Consider the following 21,067-nt stretch of genomic DNA (forward strand, 5'->3'; position numbering starts at 1 on the left):
AAAAAAACATTGTGTTTATCCTGCAGTGATGCTAGAGCTGGGCTAAAAGAATACAATATATGGTAACATTTTCACACGAAACTTTATCACAGTATTTCCAGCTCACAGGAAACCAACAGTCAGAAAAATTAGAAAATTTAAAAGAATATGTGTGAGAATCTCTCATCACAACAGAATTTCTTCACAAAAATAAAACATAAAATGATCCCGCAACCAAAGTTTCTGAATGGCTTATTTGTTAGTCAAGAGAAGCTGTCTACTGACTGTGAGTTAATTAAATCATGAAAGAGTTGAGGACGTTGGGAACAGACTCAGTAGTCAATTAAAAACAAGACCCCACAAAAGGCAAATAATTCGGAATGGTTTCCCTTGGCTCTTGATGGATTGACAGATATTGCCAGTGGCTTACTTGAGGAATCAGTGCCAACTTTGAAGTGACTGAGGAGTTGGCCTCTAAGAATAGTCTCCGTGGAACAACTACAAAAGATAATATTGTCAGAGAAGTTAAGAAAACATTAAGAAGTGGAATCTGCTAAGATATTTGATAACTGATGGTAGAAATATATGTGGAGCTGGAGCAGAGAAAAGGATAGTTGGTAAGTGTACAAAGCTGGTGAAAATTTAAGGTGTTTAAAGGCTATGGTTATTCATTGTGTTATTCATCAGGTAGTTTGTGGAAAACATTTCAGTGTATCATGTGTTATTGACAACCACAGTTTGTAATTGAGAGTCAACAGTTAATGTCATTTGTTCTCATAGAGTTAACCCTCATCAGTTCTGTGAATTTATGTTAGAAATAGAAGCTGAATATCCTGACTTGTCCTATCCACAGCAGTTCAGTGGTTTAGCAATAGTAGCATTATTGCAGTTTTTGGAGCTCAGAACCAAGACTGTAATTTTTCTGAATGACAAAAGTAGTGCTGTCCATCTCTATTATGGAAAACTGAATGGCCTTGGAAATTAGTTTCTGCTACAGACTTGATAATGTTTCCTAATGAATTCCACCCGAAATTACAAGGAAACTACAATCACAGTAACAACCTGCAGTTACACTTGCAGTGAAACTTACACCTACAGGAAGCTCATTGGTGGTGGCTGATGTATTTGCAAGTAACGCCAACCTGCATGATATGCTTCTCATGCTGTCAACCATTAGAACAAGAAGTGAGAGTCCCATTTGTAGCAAATGTATTTTCTAGTTTCAAACTACAGTTCCAACAGCATTTTTCAGATCTTGATGTAAAAGCAAAGAAAATGTCCATTTTCAAAAATTGGTTTAACTGAAACTGAAGAACTTCCACCTAACGTTCGGTTTATGGTAATTACTCTGCAATGTAATACATGCTAAAAGCCAGATAATCGGGCGCCTGGGTGGCTCAGTTGGTTAAGCGACTGCCTTCAGCTCAGGTCATGATCCCAGGGTCCTGGGATCGAGTCCCACATCGGGCTCCCGGCTCGTCGGAGAGCCTGCTTCTCCCTCTCCCACTCCCCCTGCTTGTGTTCCCTCTCTCGCTGTGTCTCTCTCTGTCAAATAAATAAATAAAATCTTAAAAAAAAAAAAAAAGCCAGATAATCAAGACAAGACCCTAATAGAATGCTCTAAATGCTTTCTTAGTGATTGATAGCTCAGTTAAGATCATGTGCTTGTGCATTAATATTCAAATTTGTCAGTATCTACATAAGACATTTTCAAAGTTGCGATGTGTAAAATTACTACAGGCAAACATTTGAAATTGATTTTAATGATAAAGAACTCTGACTTTGAACCTCACTTCAGTGACATTGTTATCTCCAAAAAAGAATTTCATTCTTCTCATCACATCTTTATTAAAAAAAAAAATTTTACTCAGTGAATTTCATCACTAAAAATTTTATGGAAATTTGTTTTCTCTTATTACACAAGTACGGGCATAATATCTTCAATTTTGTCTCTGACCCTATACAGAAAAAGTTTGCAGACTCCAGCTCCACAGGGAGACAGGCAATAAATAAGTAAACTTTTAAAACTAACATGATCTGAGGTGGTAATATGATAAAAACAACAAGATGATGTCAGTAAACCAAGGTGTTCGTTTTCTCAGAGGTGGTAACATTCAGCCGGGCCAAGAATGATGCAAAAAAAATGATAGCCAAGGGATGAACTGGGGACTCCAGGCTGAGGCCTGGTTTGTGGGTCCCAAGACCACCCATGCTCAATAATTCACTAGAAGGAGTCACAGGGCCCAGAGATAGTTAGGGCTATAGTTTCTTACAGTAATCAGCAAGGGAAAAAGACAGGGTAGAGTCTAGAGGCTATGGGCACAGGCTTTCTTTGTCTCCCTCACCACCCTTCCCCAGGGTCACACACAAATCTGCTTTACCAGCAGCAGATGCAGCAGCATGGGAACAGGGTTTTGTCCAGGGAAGCCTACTCCCGCCTTAAAGTCCAGGCTTTTTACTGGGGGCTGCTCACATAGGCACAGACCAGCCACAACTACTGAAGTACCCAGAAGAGAGCAGGTGTTCAGCGCCCCAGGTAGATCAAACAGCCTTACATCAACAGAGGGACCATTTCAAAAGTCAAGTTCTTACACACTTGCAAGCAGGCCCTTCTAATGATAGTAACTTCAGGCTTGTTTATATTAACTCTTTCCTGTGCAGGCCATAAAGGTAAATCAAGAAACAGGAAGGTCAGTATGGAGGAGTAAGGCCTCTGAGATGAACTTGGAGAAAGGGGGGTAGGAATCAGCTGCACCGGGCTTTGCAGATCATGGAGAGGAGTTTGGATTCATGCTCAGTGCAGAATCCATCATGGAGAGTGTGAAGCAAGGGAGTGAGGTGATCTAATTTATACTTTGAGAAAATCACTCTGCACTAGTAAGGATGTAGAGGGGAAAGAGATGTAATCAGAAAGGTAGGAGGCTGTTACAGTAGTCCAAGCAAAAGACATTTTTAACTGGGGTGGTAGGAATAAAAATGGAGAGAACTAGACAAAGATGGGATGTATTTTGGAGGTAAAGCCCCTGATCCTTTCTGAAGAATTGGATGTGAGTGTGACAGAAAGTGAGGAACCAAGGCTGTTAATTTTTTGCTTGAGCAGCAGGCTCAGTGAGATGGGAGAATACTTCCGGAGAAAGAGTTGGGCAGCAAGAAACTATTCACAGACATAAGGATTGAAGGGAAGGCAAGAAGACTGGTGGGGGGGTGGGGGGTGGCGGGAACAAGGAAGCTCTGTTTTCTTCATTTCAATAGCTGAGAGTGAGGAGGTGGTGAAGAAGGTGGGGGTAAAATTTTGAAATTGTCACTTTGGAATGTGGGAGAGTAAATATATATTAGAAAATATGTGGTATAATTACCGTTTGAATACGTGTCTTCTGGGTAGACAGTAAGGAGACATCTTTTGTCTGATAAAGCTTTTTCAGTGTACCTAAGACAGTGCTAAGAATTTGACATTTTGATCCTTAAGGGGATTCAAAGAGAACTCTCCGGCCCCCCGACCCCCCATCATAGTTACCATTTGTCACAGTAGGCAATTGTCCATTAACACCTTAGCGGTCTTCCATGTGCCGTCTGTTACAGAAAGTGAGGAAATTTATTAGCCCTAAGATTGGTTGCATGTGGTCAGAAAAGGGCTATACCAGTACCAGTTAGAGTTACATGCTGCTTTGCTTTCATTTAGTGGGAAAAAGGATAAAAACCCTTTTCACAACCATGAGCTAAAAGTTCATGCTTCCTTCCTTTTAGCCTCATTGAGTCCTTTTAAGACCCAAAGCAAACCCTGTACTAAGAGAACACCTGGGGGGGCGCCTGGGTGGCTCAGTCGTTGAGCGTCTGCCTTTGGCTCAGGTCATGATCCCGGGGTCCTGGGATAGAGCCCCGCATCGGGCTCCCTGCTCGGCCAGGAGCCTGCTTCTCCCTCTCCCTCTCCCCCTGCTTGTGTTCCCTCTCTCGCTGTCTCTCTCTCTCTCTGTCAAATAAATAAAAAAATAAAATCTTTAAAAAAGAACACCCGGGGAATACCATGTGCTGATTGGCTAAATCTGGGTTACTGAACTAAATCACTTTGCTGGAGGTGGGGAGTGGGGAATGGAGCTTGAGGGGTTGGGGTGCAGGGGAGGTTATCACAAGAGCATTAGACTAATCAATTGAGCAAGCAGTGTCTTTCCCCTGAATCACTTGCTCTACACAGGGAGGAATGGATTCCTGCATAGAAGTATAGCTTTATTAAGAAGAAAGGAGGTAATGGATGGTGGGTATGCAGCAAAGAGCTGTCCACTACAGAAACTGAAGAGTGAACTCACTCACAATTCGCTCACTTAATGACCCATGTGAAAATTTTGTTTTAAAATATAGTTTTATAGCTGCACCAAAGGCAAAGTAGAGGACGGAGAAAGAATATCCTTTAAAACTTTGATTCTTATGAGATCCAATTAGTAATGAAAGAGACCCTTATAGGCATCTCTGTACTAGAGACTTTTTTTTTAATTTCTAAATTGATTTATTGTTTACAGATCTTTTCTATTTTTATTTCATGTTTAAAGCAGAGGTTCAAAAGGTTTTGGCTGTTGTACAAAACTGTGCAGTCACCACCCAAATCAATATGTAGAACATTTCTATCACAAGCTCCCATGTGACCCTTCTAGTCATTTTTAGAGTTTAAGAATGCTTATAAAAAGTCAGTGGGAGGGCCGCCTGGGTGGCTCAGTTGGTTGGGTATCTGCCTTCGGCTCAGGTCATGATCCTGGGACCTGGGATCAAGCCCTACATTGGGCTCCTTCCTTGCTCAGTGGGGAGCCTGCCTCTCCCCCTGCCACGCCCCCTGCTTGTGCGCGCTCTCTCTGTCAAATAAATAAATAAAATCTTAAAAAAAAAAAGTGGGAGGGGCGCATGGGTGGCTCTGTTAAGCGTTTGGCTCAGGTCATGCTCTCGGGGCCCTGGGATCGAGCCCCACATCAGGCTCCCTGCTCAGCAGGGAGTCTGCCACTCTTTCTCCCTCTGCTCCTTCCCCCGCTTGTTCTCTCTCTCGCTCTCAAATAAATAATCTTAAAAAAAACAGTGGGATTGATTTTCCAGAGATAGCTTGATGTAACAGAAGGAGCAAGAACAGAAATGGACTCTGAGGACAGCACACCTCTGTTGGCTCTGCCAGCTCTGAGGTGTGTGTGACTTAGGGCTTGACTGACTTCATGGGAAAGTACATCTGCCTAGAACTGGGGCCTAGATGTGTCCCGTGTACCAGGCCTGGCCCAGGATGGGCACCCATTAGCTGGTGGCCCGTCGGAAGGGGAAGAGTGAGAGCAGGATCTGTGTTACTCCAGTATCATGAATGACCATTTTTTAATCATAGGAGAAAATAAAATGTACTTAATGAACATAATTTAATCTTTCTTCAGTAAGTTAGAAAGGCCTTGAAAATTTGTAGTGATTTAAATCTTAAATCCTGTTACTGATATAAGTTCAGAACAGTCTGAATATTAGCAATCCCATGACATGGTCCTACCTGTATGTTTTAAAACCTAAATTTTAGGTGTACACTCCTTACCATCTCATTTAACTTTCTACGAAAGCTTGAAAAGTTCAGTAATTCAACTTAAGATTACTTGCTAGCTAAATTTTAGGTAAATGAAAGTCTTTGTAATTTGTGACATATGAAATTTGGAGACAAAACTGAGTGATGTTTCTTGAAAGTCCATTATCTACCTCATCACATTTAGGCAAATAAAGTATATGGATTGCTGAGAGGTGCTTTTTGTGAACATGTAAAAATGTTTTTTATATTATAGAAGACCTATATAATATTTATTACTGGCAAAAAATTATAGACTGATCTACTAGTATATATTTTTTTCAAATTTTTATTTAAATTCTAGTTAACATACAGTGTAATATTGGTTTCAGGAGTAGAATTTAGTGATTCATCACTTACATACGACACCGGGTGCTCATCCCAACAAGCGCCCTCCTTAATACCCATAACCTGTTTAGCCCATCCCCCACCTCCCCTCCTTCCATCAACCCTCAGTTTGTTCTCTGTCACTAAGAGTCTATTACGGGTGCTCACTTCGGCAGCACATACACTAAAAAAAGAGTCTATTACGGTTTGCTTCCCTCTTTTTTTTTTCCCTTCCCAAATATCCATCTGTTTTGTTTCTTAACTTCCACACAGGAGTGAAATCATATGGTATTTGTCTTTCTCTGACTGACGTTTTGCTAAGCATAATACTCTTTAGCCCCATCCACAGCATTGCATAAGGCAAGATTTTGTTCTTTTTGATGGCTGAGTAGTATTCCATTATGTATATGTACACCACCTCTTCTTTATCCATTCATCAGTTGATGGACATTTGGGCTCTTTCCATAGTTTCTGAGGCCACTGTTGATGCTGCTACACTTAATAAGTTTGCCAGTTCTTCATATCCTTTGACTTTTATTGAATAAGGGACATTCTAGTTTTAGTCCAGTACTTAAGTTTATTATGTTCAGTTTTTCACACAAAAATACCCTATTATATGGTAAACTGTTTTTTAATTTATTTGAGAGAGAGAGTGTGTGCGCACAATTTTTTAATTGCGGCATAGTTGACACACGATGTTAAGTGAGTTTCAGGCATCCAGCGTCGTGATTGGACAAGGGTGTGCGTTCTGCGTTCACCACGAGTGTGGCTGCCACGTGTGACGATGCTTGCGCTGCCATCACGGTTCGGCCACCTCTGTTCCCCGTGGCTTATTTGTGACCCGGAGCCTGTCTCTCCCACTCCCTCCCTGCGCCCCCCTCCTCCCCCTCTTGCCTATCCCCCACCACCCTCCCCTCTGGCAGCCATCAGCTCTTTGTATTTATGAGTCTGTTTCGTTTCTTTTTTTTTTTTAATTTAGTCTTAGTTTTGAGCTATTTTTTATTAAGTACATAGCCTTTGGTCCATGCTTTTCCATGTTTCAGAAAATAGGCATCAGCTGTAGAAATGGAAACATTTGCAATAGGCATATTACAACTTTTGGATTTTATCTTTATTTAGCTACAGCTCCTTCCATCCACATCTGGGATGCGGTGAACAAGCAGACTTTATCTATCCTGAGATGCTACCATTCAAAGGGAGTGTGTTCAGTCAGCTTCAGTGCTACTGGAAAACTCTTGCTGTCTGTGGGGCTGGACCCAGAACATACTATTACCATTTGGAGATGGCAAGAAGGTAGGGTTCTTTTTCCTTTTGTAATTAAAAAAAAAAAAAAAAAAAGAATACTAGGGTAATATTAGTTCTCTAGTATTTGCCTTAACTTGGTGATTGAAATCATTTTTCATTTCAGCCCTATACAGTACACAGTTGATGTTACTGTTGGTATGTTCCACTTTAAAAACTCAGTGAAAGAAGCTCACAAAACATAAATTAATGAAAGTTATTAATACTATATATGATTCACTGCTATTTCCTTTCATATGTAAGTCTCTTTGCCAGGGTATCTGGTTGGTTATGGAGGGTCTTAGTCAAGAACGGAAATGAAGTATATTGTAAGTGACAATGAACATCAATAGGGTAATATTACTTATACTTTAGACAAAACTTTTCAGTTATGTAGCTGCTATAAAAAGTGAAGTTCACAGAGCCACAGAGAATGATTTCTAAAATCTGGAATGGCCTTTCAGTGATAATAAAGCTCCCATTAATACACATATCCCGGGGCGCCTGGGTGGCTCAGATAGTTAAGCGTCTGCCTTCGGCTCAGGTCATGATCCCGGGGTCCTGGGATCGAGTCCCACATCGGGCTCCTGACTCAGCAAGGAGTCTGCTTCTTCCTCTCCCTCTGCCTCTCCCACTGCTCATGCTCTCTCTCTCTCTCTGTATCTCTGTGTCTCAAATGAATAAATAAAATCTTAAAAAAAAAAAAAAAAAAGAAATTCTTTAAAAAAAAAAAAAAAATACACATATCCCTTGAGAAAATATGTCCAAAGGACTCTGCACAGGTCCTGTGATTGCTAGGTAGCTGTGCGAGGGACACGCCCCCTCGTAAGTATTTGTTTTTTGAACTATATATTCTGAATAACTGTTAACCTTGTTAATTTTGTTGTCCCTCTGTATCAGGTACCAAAATTGCCAGCAGAGCTGGCCACAACCAGCGTATTTTTGTGGCCGAATTCCGACCAGATTCAGATTCCCAGTTTGTCTCTGTGGGAGTCAAACACGTGAAGTTCTGGACACTGGCAGGAAGGGCTCTTCTTAGCAAAAAAGGGCTCCTGAGCACAGTGGAGGATGCGCGGATGCAGACCATGCTTGCTGTTGCATTTGGTGCAGTATGTCTCTTAAAATGCGTGTGCTAATAGTATCTCGGAATTACAGAAATTGGACTCCTTTGCATTTTCTTACTTTAGATAGATAAGCCCCCATACACTGTTCTGTGGATTGTGACCCACTAATCATTACGGATATCCTGGTCAGTGCATACATTTCCCCTTTCAGACTCTGAGACTCAGAAATCAGAGGGAGTGGGAAAGAAAATTAATGAGGGTGAAGGATTATAATGAAACGTTTGAGTCCTTAGGCCACTGCCATTCTTAAAAGCCTTCATTAATTTTGTAATTGTCACCCTAAAACTCCTAAAATTTCTATCCTCCTAGGAGATCCTCATATTCCTAAAGATTTGTCAGAATACAGAGAGATGAATCAAGAAATGTAATTTTCAACTATTTAAGATGGTACTGGGGTTTAGAATTTCCTTTGCTTTCTATCATTGTAACGCACTGCTTAGCACATAGTTGGAAGTGCTCTGGGCCGGTGTCTATCTCTCCGCTCGCCCCGCTCACCCAGCTCACTCCAAGGAGGAAGGAGAGCACAATTCCTGGCTTTCACAGAGAGTGTTTGAGAGAGCCATTCCCTCCCCTCCCCCATCCCATCTGGGCTGGCGGTTCATGATCCGCATCTCTTTCCTTTAATACCCTTTGCCCTGGCCAGGCTTTTTAAAAAATCCTTGGGTGCATCAAAAACCTAAGTGGATTTCTTTACTGTTTATGTGGGTATGGAATGTGAAGAAAATTATACTTTTAGAACCTTTAAGCACACGTTTTTGAGAAAAAGACCATTGAAAATGTTGGTTGTACCATGTCAGACTTCCATTAAACATTTTGGGCATTCTTTATAGAAGACCAGTAATTCCTTTCTAGAAGAAGAACTCACATATTCAAATGCTTCTGGCATTTAATTTGTCCGTGTAGATTAACTTTCTTCGTGTATAAAATTTCTTACTTGGCCAGTTGCCCATGCCTGATAGAAAATAAATTGAAGACTAAAATATTAGTCACAATTGGCTGATGTTTGAAGCAGCAGTGCGATCAGAGTGTTTTGTTATGTAGCCAGATGGGTTGATGTCCAGTTTAGGCCTTTTTGAACATCTTCTTTGCCGAGGGGCTATAAAAGCAAGAGAAGTAAAATACTGAAGCATTCATATTCTAATTGCAGATAAGGCATGGATTAGTGATGCTTCTAAATGACAAATATAATTATTGTTATCCAAATATAAGGTACAGAGAAGAGGCATAAATGCTGCGGAATGCGAAGTCACATTAAATTGTTGTTGGGAGGGGCACCCGGCCGGCTCAGTCGGTGGAGTGGGCGACTCGATCTCCGGGTCGGGAGTTCGAGCTGCACCTTGTGGGTAGAGATGACTTAAAAAAAAATTGTTGTAGGGAAATTAAACATACCAACCATATAGTATTCTCAGAAAGCTTAAAGAAAAGCTTTGTTTTGTTGTCATTCAAAATTGATTTTCCTGCTGGTTCTCTCCATATTGTTTCTGGTGAAAGATCTTGTACCAGTTGCTCCAAAAGTGAAGCTAAAATGGATGAAAATAGCACATGATGCAGAATTTAGTTTCTCCAGTCTCCACATAAATGAACTAGATCAGTAGGATGGCAATTCTCAGTGATCTAAAGCGCTATTACTTTTGGTACCTTATCAAATTTATCTTATTTTGTATTGCATTGACTTTGCTTTTCATTTTAAGAAGTTATGGCAAACGTTAATTTCATATATAACTTCATGAATTAGTGAAACCTAAAAGTTCCCACAGCTTTGCTCTATTTATAAATCCTATAGTTTTCCCTTCTGTGACAAAATACTTTACCAACCTAGTGAAAAGTTATTTTCACTTCCTACTCCTACTCCTCTTTGACTCTCTGTGACTAATGACCTCAAGTTATTTCTTGGGCAGCTGAAGGGAAGCAGCCCAAAGGGATGATATGAACCCGAATGATAATGTTTTAGAACTGGAAGGGACCTTGGAGCCCGAACTCCCTCATTTTACACATGAAAAAGCGGATCCTCCTAGAGGTTACAAGTCTGGTCCCAGGTTAGTCCGGGGAACGTGCAGCAGAGCCGCATGGCAGGCCCTGGCAAAGCCATTTGGGGTTTTCTGGCTCGGGGCGCCCAGCTCCCCCCGCTGGGCCGTGTGCGAGGTAGGCCCCCCTTACCGTAGAGAGTTGCGTCTGTTTCGTCTCTATTTGAACTTTTGATGAGTTTATCTCCCCCTTCCCCACTCCTTTTCAGAATAACTTGACGTTTACAGGTGCCGTCAGTGGAGATGTGTGTGTGTGGAGAGATCACATATTGTGTAGGATCGTGGCCAGAGCTCACAACGGGCCCGTGTTCGCCATGTACACCACGCTTCGGGACGGCCTGGTCGTGACCGGCGGCAAGGAGAGGCCGTGAGTCCCGCTCCCCTGCACGGCCTCCCTGCGCGTCGGTCGGCCCGCGGCTTGCCGCTCAGCAGTCTAGTTCCTTCTGGGCTACGCCGATTCTCCCCTGTGCACATCCTCCTCCTGTGCTTCGCCAGTGTTGCCTCTTACCTGCCTTCTTGTTGCTGCTTACGTTCTGGTCTTAGGCCACTCGCAGTTGTTTTCATACTGTAGAGAAGCCTAGACCCCAGCAGTCAGGGTGAGACTTTCTCTGAGGTAGTTGTGATGCAGGTAGAGAACTGATTTTCGTCACGTCTGTATCCTGCGTCCGTATTTGCTGGGTAAGAGGGGGCCTGTGGGAGAGTCTCTGCCCTCAAACCCCGGATGCACCTGGCCGGCCTGCTCTCTTCTTTGTCCGGACGGACACTCAGGGGCAAGGTGCGGACCGCTGGCTGCCTCAGCAGAAGATGAGAGGATGCTAGAAACAAATTGCCTTGTGTGCTTTTCCTTGAGGCAAAGCTGTGACATAAAATTGTGTAATACAAGGCTTCAAAACTTAAGTCTAAGGAAAGGCCTTTTTCTGAGTGCTCTGAAAACCTCCCAGAAGCCAGATACTTAGAACTGATTTTCTGCCGACGTATTCATATAAAAATGCAGTGTTTACGTGTCCAAGAAGTAAGTACATTTCCAGACAGGATTGAGAGAAGCCACGTATATGAAACACAAATGCAGTAGCTTTTCTTTCACATGAAGAAAGACTGTTGTCCTACATGGGCGTGTTTTTGTCCTAAGACAAGCAATTCATCTCACAGAAAATAAAGTTCTACATTTTTCAGTTCTCCCAAGTGAAAAACCGTAAATGGACTAAATGCTGTCTTTCCCGTATTACTCTGATGCGGGGGTTTCCCGCACGCCACGCACTCTGCCCGTGGGCAGCCACTGAGTGCTTTCAGTCGGGTGTTTTCGTCCTGGGAGGAACAAATAAAAATTTTGTCTAGAGCATAGCATCTGTAATCCGGTTATCTAGCCTTACCTTTTCATTACCATTTTAACGTTACACATTTCCTTAATCAAGAGGATGGATACATTATGTGGGGGATGGGAGCTAAATAAGATTATGCTTATGTCCGAAAAATGAAGTAAAAGTAAAGTAAATTCTGCTTAAACAGAATGACTGAAATACTGTGTATCTTAAAATTGCTGTAAAAAGTATTAGGGCCTCTTTTTTTTTTTTTTTTTTACTATTCTGCTTATAATTTAGTATTTATTTCAGAAATGATTGGAATAGCTAGTAACATGCTTATTTGGGTTTGGGTTGTTATCAGGTCAAAAGAAGGGGGAGCAGTCAAACTGTGGGATCAGGAGCTGAGACGGTGCCGCGCCTTCAGGCTCGAGACCGGACAAATCACGGACTGTGTTCGTTCTGTGTGCAGAGGCAAAGTAAGCTGTTCCTCGAGCCATTACGGGGCGGCACAAAGTAGAGGACACTTTTTCGTGGGGTTCTCTCCCCCTCAGGAACTTGATGAGTGGTAGATAAGAGGAGTTTGCTTGCTGGCTGTCCTCGGCCTCCCCGGGCCGGCCGGAGCACAGGGAGCTGCTCTTCTGTCTCTGTACTCTAGGTCGACCTCCGTAGGTTCTTGAGTCCGCTAACTCAGCTGTGGTAGGCAGGCGTGAAGTTTCTCGCCAGTCGACTCATTGTGATTAGAGCAGCTTTTTTTTTTTTTTTTTTAAAGTACTTCCCCCTCCCCCGCCCCCCAACGTGGGACTTAAACTCACGACCCTAACATCAAGTCACTCACTGTACCAACTGAGCCAGCCAGGTGCCCCATCTGTTTTTTTAAACACCCATTTCTATAAAAAATTTTGACCGTGCATGAACTTGCAATAAGCATAAGTCATATACATGTATTATTCTCAGTCCATGTATCTATTGGTTTAATTTCCCTTTTAACTAAAATCCAATACTTTCTTCCTGGATCCCAGTGCACTTACACCTCCTTGGAGCTCTTCGGATTAAACTAGAGTCCAAGTCCAAACTCTGACTGGCAAAGCCAGGTGCTGTGATGTTAGAGTGCAGTTCTGTTCTTTAGCACGGACTCTGCCAGACAGGCCAGCCCAGTGCTCCTGCGGATGTGCTTCTAGTCAAAGAAAACCGCAGGAGCTAATGCCTGGCTTGCTCCTAGAGCACTCACAGCAGAACGTTCGTGGAGACGAGGTCAGTAGGGTCCTTCTTAAGTTATTGAAAGCAACTGTTGAATTGCATTAAATGTATTGGTCCCATTTGTGCTTTAGGGCAAGATCCTAGTTGGGACAAGGAATGCGGAGATCATTGAAGTTGGAGAGAAAAATGCAGCATGTAATATTTTAGTTAATGGCCATGTGGATGGACCCATATGGGGACTGGTGACACATCCTTCCCGGGATTTTTTCCTTTCTGCTGCAGAAGATGGGACAGTGAGACTCTGGGATATTGCTGATAAAGTAGGTACAGTTTTCTTTCTTAAAGTTACAATTTCTAAGGACAGTGGAAGTCCTAAATTGCTAGCACTTAACTATTTGAGAATTATATTGAGAATTTTGAAAAGAAATTGGTTTACTTTAAGTACTCTATTTAATATAGTTCTCGATGACTCTTGGTTCTTATGCAGAAGATGTTAAACAAAGTGAATTTGGGACATGCTGCTCGTACCGTGTGTTACAGCCCTGAAGGGGATATGGTGGCTATTGGAATGAAAAATGGAGAATTTATTATTTTACTAGTGAGCTCTCTAAAAATATGGGGAAAGAAGAGAGATAGACGATGTGCAATCCATGATATCAGGTTAGTCAACAAATGGAATAGAATTTTTGGTATATATATTCTTAAATGACCTGGGTTACATTTGAAAACAGGTTCTTAGTGCCTGTAGCATTTAATCACATGCTGAAATGTAGCTGTTTGTATACTTACTGCTTGCTAAATTATCAATCCACTGGCACCAACCACAGTGCCTTATAACAGCATGTACTCAGGGAATGTTTGAGGAGTAAGTATCACACTGGATGTGTCTAGCAAGTTGATCCATCCAAGAATTATGTTCCACTGTACAGAAGAGAGCCATCTGTCCTTCATAAGTTGTCAGCCTAGAGAACTAAAGCTATAACCCCACCTCTTAATTGAATATATAATCAATTAATCAGTACTCATCAGGGCACCTGGGTGGCTCAGTCGGTTGAGTACCTGACTTTGGCTCAGGTCCTGATATCAGGATTCTGTCCCTGCTCAGCCGGAGTCTCCTTCTCCCTCTTCCTCTGCCCCTTCCCCAACTCTCTCTCAAGTAAATATTTTTTAAAAAATTAATATTCATCAAACATCTATGCCCCAGAATCTGAATTAAACTTTAAAATTCTCTTGAACTTTTATATTTCCAGTGCGTAAGCTTATTTTGACAGTGGCTACCATTTACTGAGTACTTCTGTGTGATCAAGATTAAGATTTTTGAATCCATTTCTGTCAAAAGCTTGCATTCTTTTCATTAGTAAAACCCTTTTACACATGAAACCTTCCTCAGAATTTCAATATATAAACTTCCCGCAGGCCCCCGTTTCCCTAAAGAACCTCACCTGAATTATCCCATACGATTTCCCATGACCTCTAGGCACATATTTGTATGTTAAGATACTTCTAGGGCGCCTGGGTGGCTCAGTTGGTTGAGCAACTGCCTTCGGCTCAGGTCATGATCCTGGAGTCCCGGGATCGAGTCCCGCATCGGGCTCCCTGCTCGGCAGGGAGTCTGCTTCTCCCTCTGACCCTCCTCCCTCTCATGCTCTCTGTCTCTCATTCTGTCTCAAATAAATAAATAAAATCTTTAAAAAAAAAAAAAAAAGATACTTCTAAACTTCAGGTGGTGTCACTTCATCTGATAACCTGAGGCAAATTAATCTGGGCTGTGTTTTTTGCTGTGAAGATACCAAGTTTCCAGATGAAAGAATCCTATCTTGGTAGATTTGGTGTACTATGTAACTTAAAAGAGTTATGTATTTGTTAGTGGCTTTTTCAAAACTTAGATCTTTTTAAAGGAATCAGATGAAAACTCAGGAGCCACTTAAAACTGAAGTGAAATACAGGCTTTTTGTTTCATGTAACACAAATATAATCTCAGTATACACGATCAGTTGTGTCTATCGGGTAAATCTACTTGAGGCCCGATCACACACATACTTATTTTTGAGAGGTAGAAAGCAAGTCACTGGTCTTAAATGTTTATGTAATTTCACGTGGTCTAACGTGTCTTTCACGTCTTTTATTACCTCTCCAGATTTAGTCCAGATTCCCGGTTTCTGGCTGTGGGTTCTAGTGAGAACTCCGTGGATTTTTACGACCTAACATTGGGCCCCACCCTTAACAGAATCAGCTACTGCAGAGACATTCCCAGCTTTGTCATTCAAATGGACTTCTCTGCAGATAGCAGGTATCTCCAGGTATGGTACCAATACTATAAAACCCAGTTTACACTAGCTGTTCTAACACTGTTAGTGGATGCATTTAAAACGGAGTTTTAGGGGCGCCTGGGTGGCTCAGTCGTTAAGCGTCTGCCTTCGGCTCAGGTCATGATCCCGGGGTCACGGGATCAAGCCCCGCATTGGGCTCCCTGCTCAGTGGGAAGCCTGCTTCTCCCTCTCCCACTCCCCCTGCTTGTGTTCCCTCTCTTGCTGTGTCTCTGTCATATAAATAAATAATCTTTAAAAAACAAAACAAAACCCGAGTTTTAGGAGAGCCTGGCTGGCTCAGTCAGCAGAGCATACGTAACTCTTGATCTCGGAGTTGTGAGTCCGAGCCACACGTTGGGCGGTTAACTTTCTGAAAAAAACTCCTGAGTTCCAGAGCTTCTGAACTCTTGACTTTATTCTTCACTGTTTCTGCATTAATATCCTATTCTTATTAGTCCTCCTCTCCATTTTTTCTAACAGACTTCTGTAGTCATCGTTAGAAATGTAAATCAGATAGCACCCTTTGCTAGTATCCTATAGCCTTCTGATGTGTCTCTCGCCTAATGGAATTCTTGTCCCATTTTACTGCCATGCAAGGTCTCCACTGGTTGCTATAAACGACATGTCTATGAAGTGCCTTCAGGAAAACCTGTTACGGATCAGGCCGCCATGGACAGGATCACTTGGGCTACGTGGACTAGGTAAGAACTGACTGAAGGTCAGCCGGGAAAACTGGAAAACCCTATTGCTCAACAGTTAGAGCCGTTCCACTAGGGAACAGTAGTTGAGTTTTATGTTTGTTACCATATCTTGAATTCTTCCAAAGAGGCCGATGATATAGTCTCATGCTGGAACTCCTCTTCACTGAACATATTCCCAAATGCTTTATCAAGGTTAAAAGCCTTTAAAGATGCCCTGACATTTTCCTTAACACATTAGGTTTAATAACAAGCAATAAAACCACATACTGGGTACTGTTAAGCAATTGTGTTATTTATCTAAAGGAACGGTATCTTGCAGTTATTAGAAATGGAACCTTATAAATTTGCTATTTTAACAGGTAACCATGAGTAGTCATCTTTTTAATTTATCAAATTCCTAAAGCGTAAGCATCTTTTAATTTTAAAGTAACATAATTAAGTAGAGATTAATTACCAAAAAACTTTTTTAGCGTGGTACATGTTTGCTATGGATTTTCTTCTGTTCCTTCCCTCTAGTATTCTAGGGGATGAAGTTACGGGAATCTGGTCCCGACACACTGAGAAAGCCAATGTCAACTGTGCCTGCGTATCTCATTCAGGAATCAGCCTTGTAACAGGAGATGACTTTGGCATGGTTAAGTTATTTGACTTCCCGTGTCCTGAAAAATTTGTAAGTTTGTGTTTGGTTTTGCTTTTTATGTAATTTTACTAGCAGTTCAGACATCTGATCATTACTACTTCTTCCCCCATAATTTAATAGCTAAATATGTTACCGTCTCCTGATTTGGAAACACTTTTTATGTTCCTAAAATTTTTTCAAAACTTACTAAGTCCCTTACTCTGAAGTAAAAGCTTTTAGAAATCATCTCCCCATGCCCCCAGGTAACACCATCTTTGCAAACTATCCTAATAACGCTGTGATTAGCCTTTTTATCAAACCGCTTTTCCTCAGAGGAAAACGTTCAGAGTCCTGCCCCAAGAACCTGGTTTGTGTTAGGTGCAGATCCATTAGCTAACATCAGTAACATTGGCTGTGGTCCAAACTGCCTACCTCTCTTCACAGCCCCTGTGATGGAGATCTAGGGTTCCTGACAGGAACCTCTGATTTTTGTGTGCCTCACACAACATCCTGAGCTTTGTTTTTCATGGTTTTTCAGGCAAAGCACAAAAGGTTCTTGGGTCATTCACCTCATGTGACCAATATTCGATTTACCAGCGGTGATCGACATGTCGTTAGTGCCGGAGGTGATGACTGCAGGTGGGTAACCTCCTCAGCCCAAGAAGAGCAGATTCTCTCTTGCTAGTTCCTAAGAGACCTGCTATCACTGTATTAGGTAACAGACTCTGAGTCAGCCACAGGCGACGGCGGCGTAACCGGCTGGCCCCGTGGCAGCACAGCAGCAGGTGGGGCAGGACGGGAAAAAGGAGTTAATGAAAAATTTTATACGTTTGATTTGAAAGCTCATTAAACTTCTGCAAATCTAGAAAAATAATGAACTCACTGCTTTTTTTGGTCTCTGATTGCAGTTTATTTGTCTGGAAATGTGTACATATGCCTCACTGAAAGATATGGATGCTGAGAAGAGACCAGAATTACAGAAGAGGAAAAACTAACAACAACAAAACAAAAACAGAACCAAACCTTGCGTGGGCAAGTGGTGCTAACTTAGGATTGTTAACAGGGATAAATGCCCAGAGTCATCCAAACAGAAGACAGATAAGTTCAAAATATTTGCTGTATGCACTGGATAACTGTCCATAATCCATACACTGCCAGACAATTACTCTAAGAAAGGATTGAATAAATACTCGGTGAAAGCCAGCCCCCCAGTTTGGGGGAGTGTGCAAACTTGGCAGACCTGCTAGGAAGGCTTAGGGGACAGCGCCTCTCAAAAAACAAAACCTTAAGAACCCAAGTTGCTTAATTTTCTTCCTCTCTTTAGCAAAACGGTTTTTCTTTTTTAGAATTTGTATTTTATTTTCAAGGTTCATTATTTAATGACTTATTTTATCCTTGTGTTTACATAAGGAAAGGAAACACACCATCACCTTAGAGGATCACAGTTTTTAAAAGGCAAACATTATTTTCCCTAAGAAAACACACACATGAGCTTTACTGGAGAAGATAATGCTACTTAAGCATCAGTAAACCTCTTTTTATAAAGGACATTTTTTTTCCTGGCAGTTTTACATTCAGGAACAAATCCAAAGTTAGTAATATATGATCACTACGTTTTCATTTTTGAGCTGTCGATCCTTTTCTGTTCGGAAGTCATCTCTATAGCTGAAAAATTAAAACATGATTATAGCCTCATTAATGAAAAGGTAGTATGACAAACAGTCCTTTTCAGGGGTGTACAGGTTAAAGTTCTAGACAGCAGTAGTAGTTAACTGGGAGAGCATACCGAATATTTAAAGATGTAGTATAATAGAAACACTTGTTTAATATGTAGACTGAAGTGTTCAAGGTCACATTTACAAAGTCAAACAATTTAGTAAGCTCTTGAAATAAAATTTTTATAGCTTTTTTCTCTACTGGAAAAATTTATTAGATGTATGCCACCCCATAGGCTGACCTCCAAAAGGAATGAATACAGGTCCACTTGTAAAACTTGTCCATTAAAATTCCTTTTTGGTGGATTAGGGCTTAACTCTTAGATATTTATCCCTATTCACTTTAATGCTGCCAAAGATCAGTACTTGCCGTTCAGGAATTTGTTTAGCCTGTCCGTAGTTTCCTGAAGATGGGAGATTATGTAGATTGCTATTTAAAAATATATTTTTCTAAGTGTGAAAAAGTTTAAGATGCTCTATTGGTCCTATGAATTTTATTTTAATGTGTTAATTATCTTTGTAGCGTAATAGACCCCTTCAGGTTTCTGGAAATCTCAGTCTGGTTTGACCAGACATGAAGATTCCTGATACCTATTTTGTATGCCCAACACCTTGTAAATACTGAAAACAGAACTGTAGGCGGAACTGTATCACAAAAAGCCTAACCAGTGATTGAACATGGTCAGTTTTAAAGCTCTGAACAGTAGCTGTGTCTGAAGGACTGATTAAGGCATTAAGAAGCTTGAAACATAAGATCATAGTCACATCAATGGATTCTCCTAAATTAAGCCCAATTTTAGAATATACTAATATTAAATTTCTGTCCACGTATATTATTATAAAGAGCCATTCAAAAATTAAAGAAATTCCCCTGAACCACCCCCCCACTCGCCCCCTCCATCTTTGAGCCTGTTCAAATTTTCCTTCTGAGCCAAAGCTTCCCAGCTTTTGACTAAAGAGAAATTCCATTTCTATTACAGTACATGTAGAAACGCTAATTATAACCTTAGGTAAAAGACTTAGGACAAAAATGCCTCCGCTGCATTTTTGTTCCCCCGAGTGGCCAGCCTGATAAGCCAGCTTTAATGACTGTTGTCAGTTTCACGACTAAAACTCATGTTGATTTTAAGTAGTTCTCCCACCACCACCTTGTTTATTCCAGCCATCAACTAAGGGAAGGTGAACAACCACACAGGTTATGAAGATTCTGCCCTGTGTTTATTTTTTTAACCCAGAGAATTACTTTTGTGTGCAGTATTTGACTAAGCTCCTCAATTTGTCACCTGAGATTTCTGGCCCCTTCAGTCCCGTTTCCGTACATAAGCGCACGCCCGAGCACACTGCATCTGCCGCCCCCGCCACTAGCCACCTGGTTCCCCCCCTTGTTGCGATGCTTTTTGATGGTGGTTCATTTTAAACATTTGTTGGGTAACTTGGTCTAGAGTCAACCTTAGCTTGCCTGTAAAACACAGCAGCTGGAAGGTAACATTAAACCCTTAAAGGGGTTTCCAGGCAGTGTTTATTAAATGGCAAAAACTATCCGATTTTAGCATGTTCTTGACTTGTGAAATGCCTGAACCAAACCACTTAAGCCCCGTTTCCCATTTATGTTCTTTGTAGTGGAATTCTGAATGCCATTTATAAATCGTGATACTAAAAGTCTGTTTAGATTTCTAGAAATACAACTTAAGATGCTTTACATCTTTGCAGAAGAAATCTAAGTAGCACTGGAATGAACAAACGCCTTAAATTCAGGAGTCTTGTCACCCCAGCCTAACTCGGTGAGAGCTCTGTGCCATCCTGGGCACGGTCTTTCCTCTTCCATGGTTTCAAGGTTTTTCTTAGGAATCGGCACAGCAAAGTGCAACTTACAGCTGGTTTAATAACTGGTTAATTCTTTCTTCTCCCAATGGAAAAGCAATGGCCACAAAACGACTGCTGGTTTTATGCTCTTAAACATGGACTTTTACACATTCTGTTTTGTTATCCCTCGGGTATATAACTAGTCAATGAACTTTTTTTTTTTTTTTTACAGTTAATTTGGTCCTGAGAATGTGTGAGTCTATTTTTTTAAAAATTGCTGTACATCAAATCTTTAAGATCGTGATCCGTTGGTTATTTAATTCTAAAGCATCTGACACTTCTTGCCTTAACTATTTCAAAAACCACACACAGAAGCTTGTGTACGGATTCAGTAGTCCGAGAGGTTAGTCCTGTTTTGCAGTTTACCCATCTGGTTTCTGTAATTAGTCATTTAAAATATACTATTTAAATCTAATTTTTACACTTAAAAAATTTTTTGTGGAGTTATTTCTGAAAATGTTAATATATGTAGTTATAATCTTGTGAGTTTGAAGTTTGTTTTCTGATACCTTCTGTATATAGTATTGTAAAAAAATTTTTGTATAATTTTGTGATAATGCAGCCCCAAAATATTTATTTAAAAAGTGTATGTTCATAGTAAATGAAAGCATTTTAAGGAACTGTTCATCTTTTTTTGCATTTGCCACTCTGTTTTTACCCGCCCCACCCTATCCCAGAAGGTAAGAACCGTTAGTACAACTACAGCAGCACTCAACCCAAGAAGCCTGTGTTATCATGCTTTTCAAACTAAATTCATTTAAAAGCAGGACTGAATGACTATTTTAAGCTGTCTCCACACTTTTGGCCAGTGTTCTGTTTAATCCTTGGGAAAAGTGAACAAAATCCAACTTTTTAGAGTAAGGATGCTCCTCTCACTGAAGCCCCAGTACTGACACTAATCTGAAATAGCAGTGTACAAACACGCCTCAAATGCTTTAATAGAATTTAGCTTTTCCTTAAACGGTCTTTTCATAGTCAAACAAACAAAAAATACCCAATGTTAAAACCACTTAATAAACTTACAAACTTGAAAAATTAGACACTTCAGATAGGCAATAAAC

At 41.0% G+C, this 21,067-nt stretch overlaps 1 protein-coding gene and 1 long non-coding RNA gene across 4 annotated transcripts in view; one reads left to right on the forward strand and one right to left on the reverse strand.

The window, feature by feature from the left end:
• EML5 (EMAP like 5) overlaps positions 1 to 17,445 on the forward strand; it is a 159,060-nt gene extending 141,615 nt beyond the window's left edge. For 2 of the 3 annotated variants that reach the window (XM_081830082.1, XM_081830083.1), the window contains 11 exons: positions 6,992 to 7,165; positions 8,054 to 8,262; positions 10,511 to 10,668; positions 11,964 to 12,078; positions 12,931 to 13,119; positions 13,287 to 13,459; positions 14,937 to 15,099; positions 15,706 to 15,809; positions 16,326 to 16,479; positions 16,967 to 17,067; positions 17,337 to 17,445. In XM_081830082.1, coding sequence (XP_081686208.1) covers positions 6,992 to 7,165; positions 8,054 to 8,262; positions 10,511 to 10,668; positions 11,964 to 12,078; positions 12,931 to 13,119; positions 13,287 to 13,459; positions 14,937 to 15,099; positions 15,706 to 15,809; positions 16,326 to 16,479; positions 16,967 to 17,067; positions 17,337 to 17,373 — 1,577 coding nt within the window. In that variant the 3' untranslated portion in view covers positions 17,374 to 17,445. Of the gene's footprint in view, positions 1 to 6,991; positions 7,182 to 8,053; positions 8,263 to 10,510; positions 10,669 to 11,963; positions 12,079 to 12,930; positions 13,120 to 13,286; positions 13,460 to 14,936; positions 15,100 to 15,705; positions 15,810 to 16,325; positions 16,480 to 16,966; positions 17,068 to 17,336 lie in introns of those variants that run through there. The other variant, XM_081830084.1, reaches the window with a different exon arrangement.
• LOC145723377 (uncharacterized) lies at positions 5,817 to 6,735 on the reverse strand. The gene is made up of 2 exons (XR_014148321.1): positions 6,056 to 6,735; positions 5,817 to 6,009 (listed from the first exon to the last, which is right to left on the reverse strand). It is a non-coding gene; the product is annotated as an uncharacterized LOC145723377 (long non-coding RNA).
• Positions 17,446 to 21,067: the final 3,622 nt, after the last annotated feature.

The sequence above is a fragment of the Leptonychotes weddellii genome, chromosome 9 (genome assembly GCF_054177405.1).
Source record: "Leptonychotes weddellii isolate Sample4059 chromosome 9, ASM5417740v2, whole genome shotgun sequence".
In the NCBI taxonomy this organism is placed as follows: Eukaryota; Metazoa; Chordata; class Mammalia; order Carnivora; family Phocidae; genus Leptonychotes; species Leptonychotes weddellii.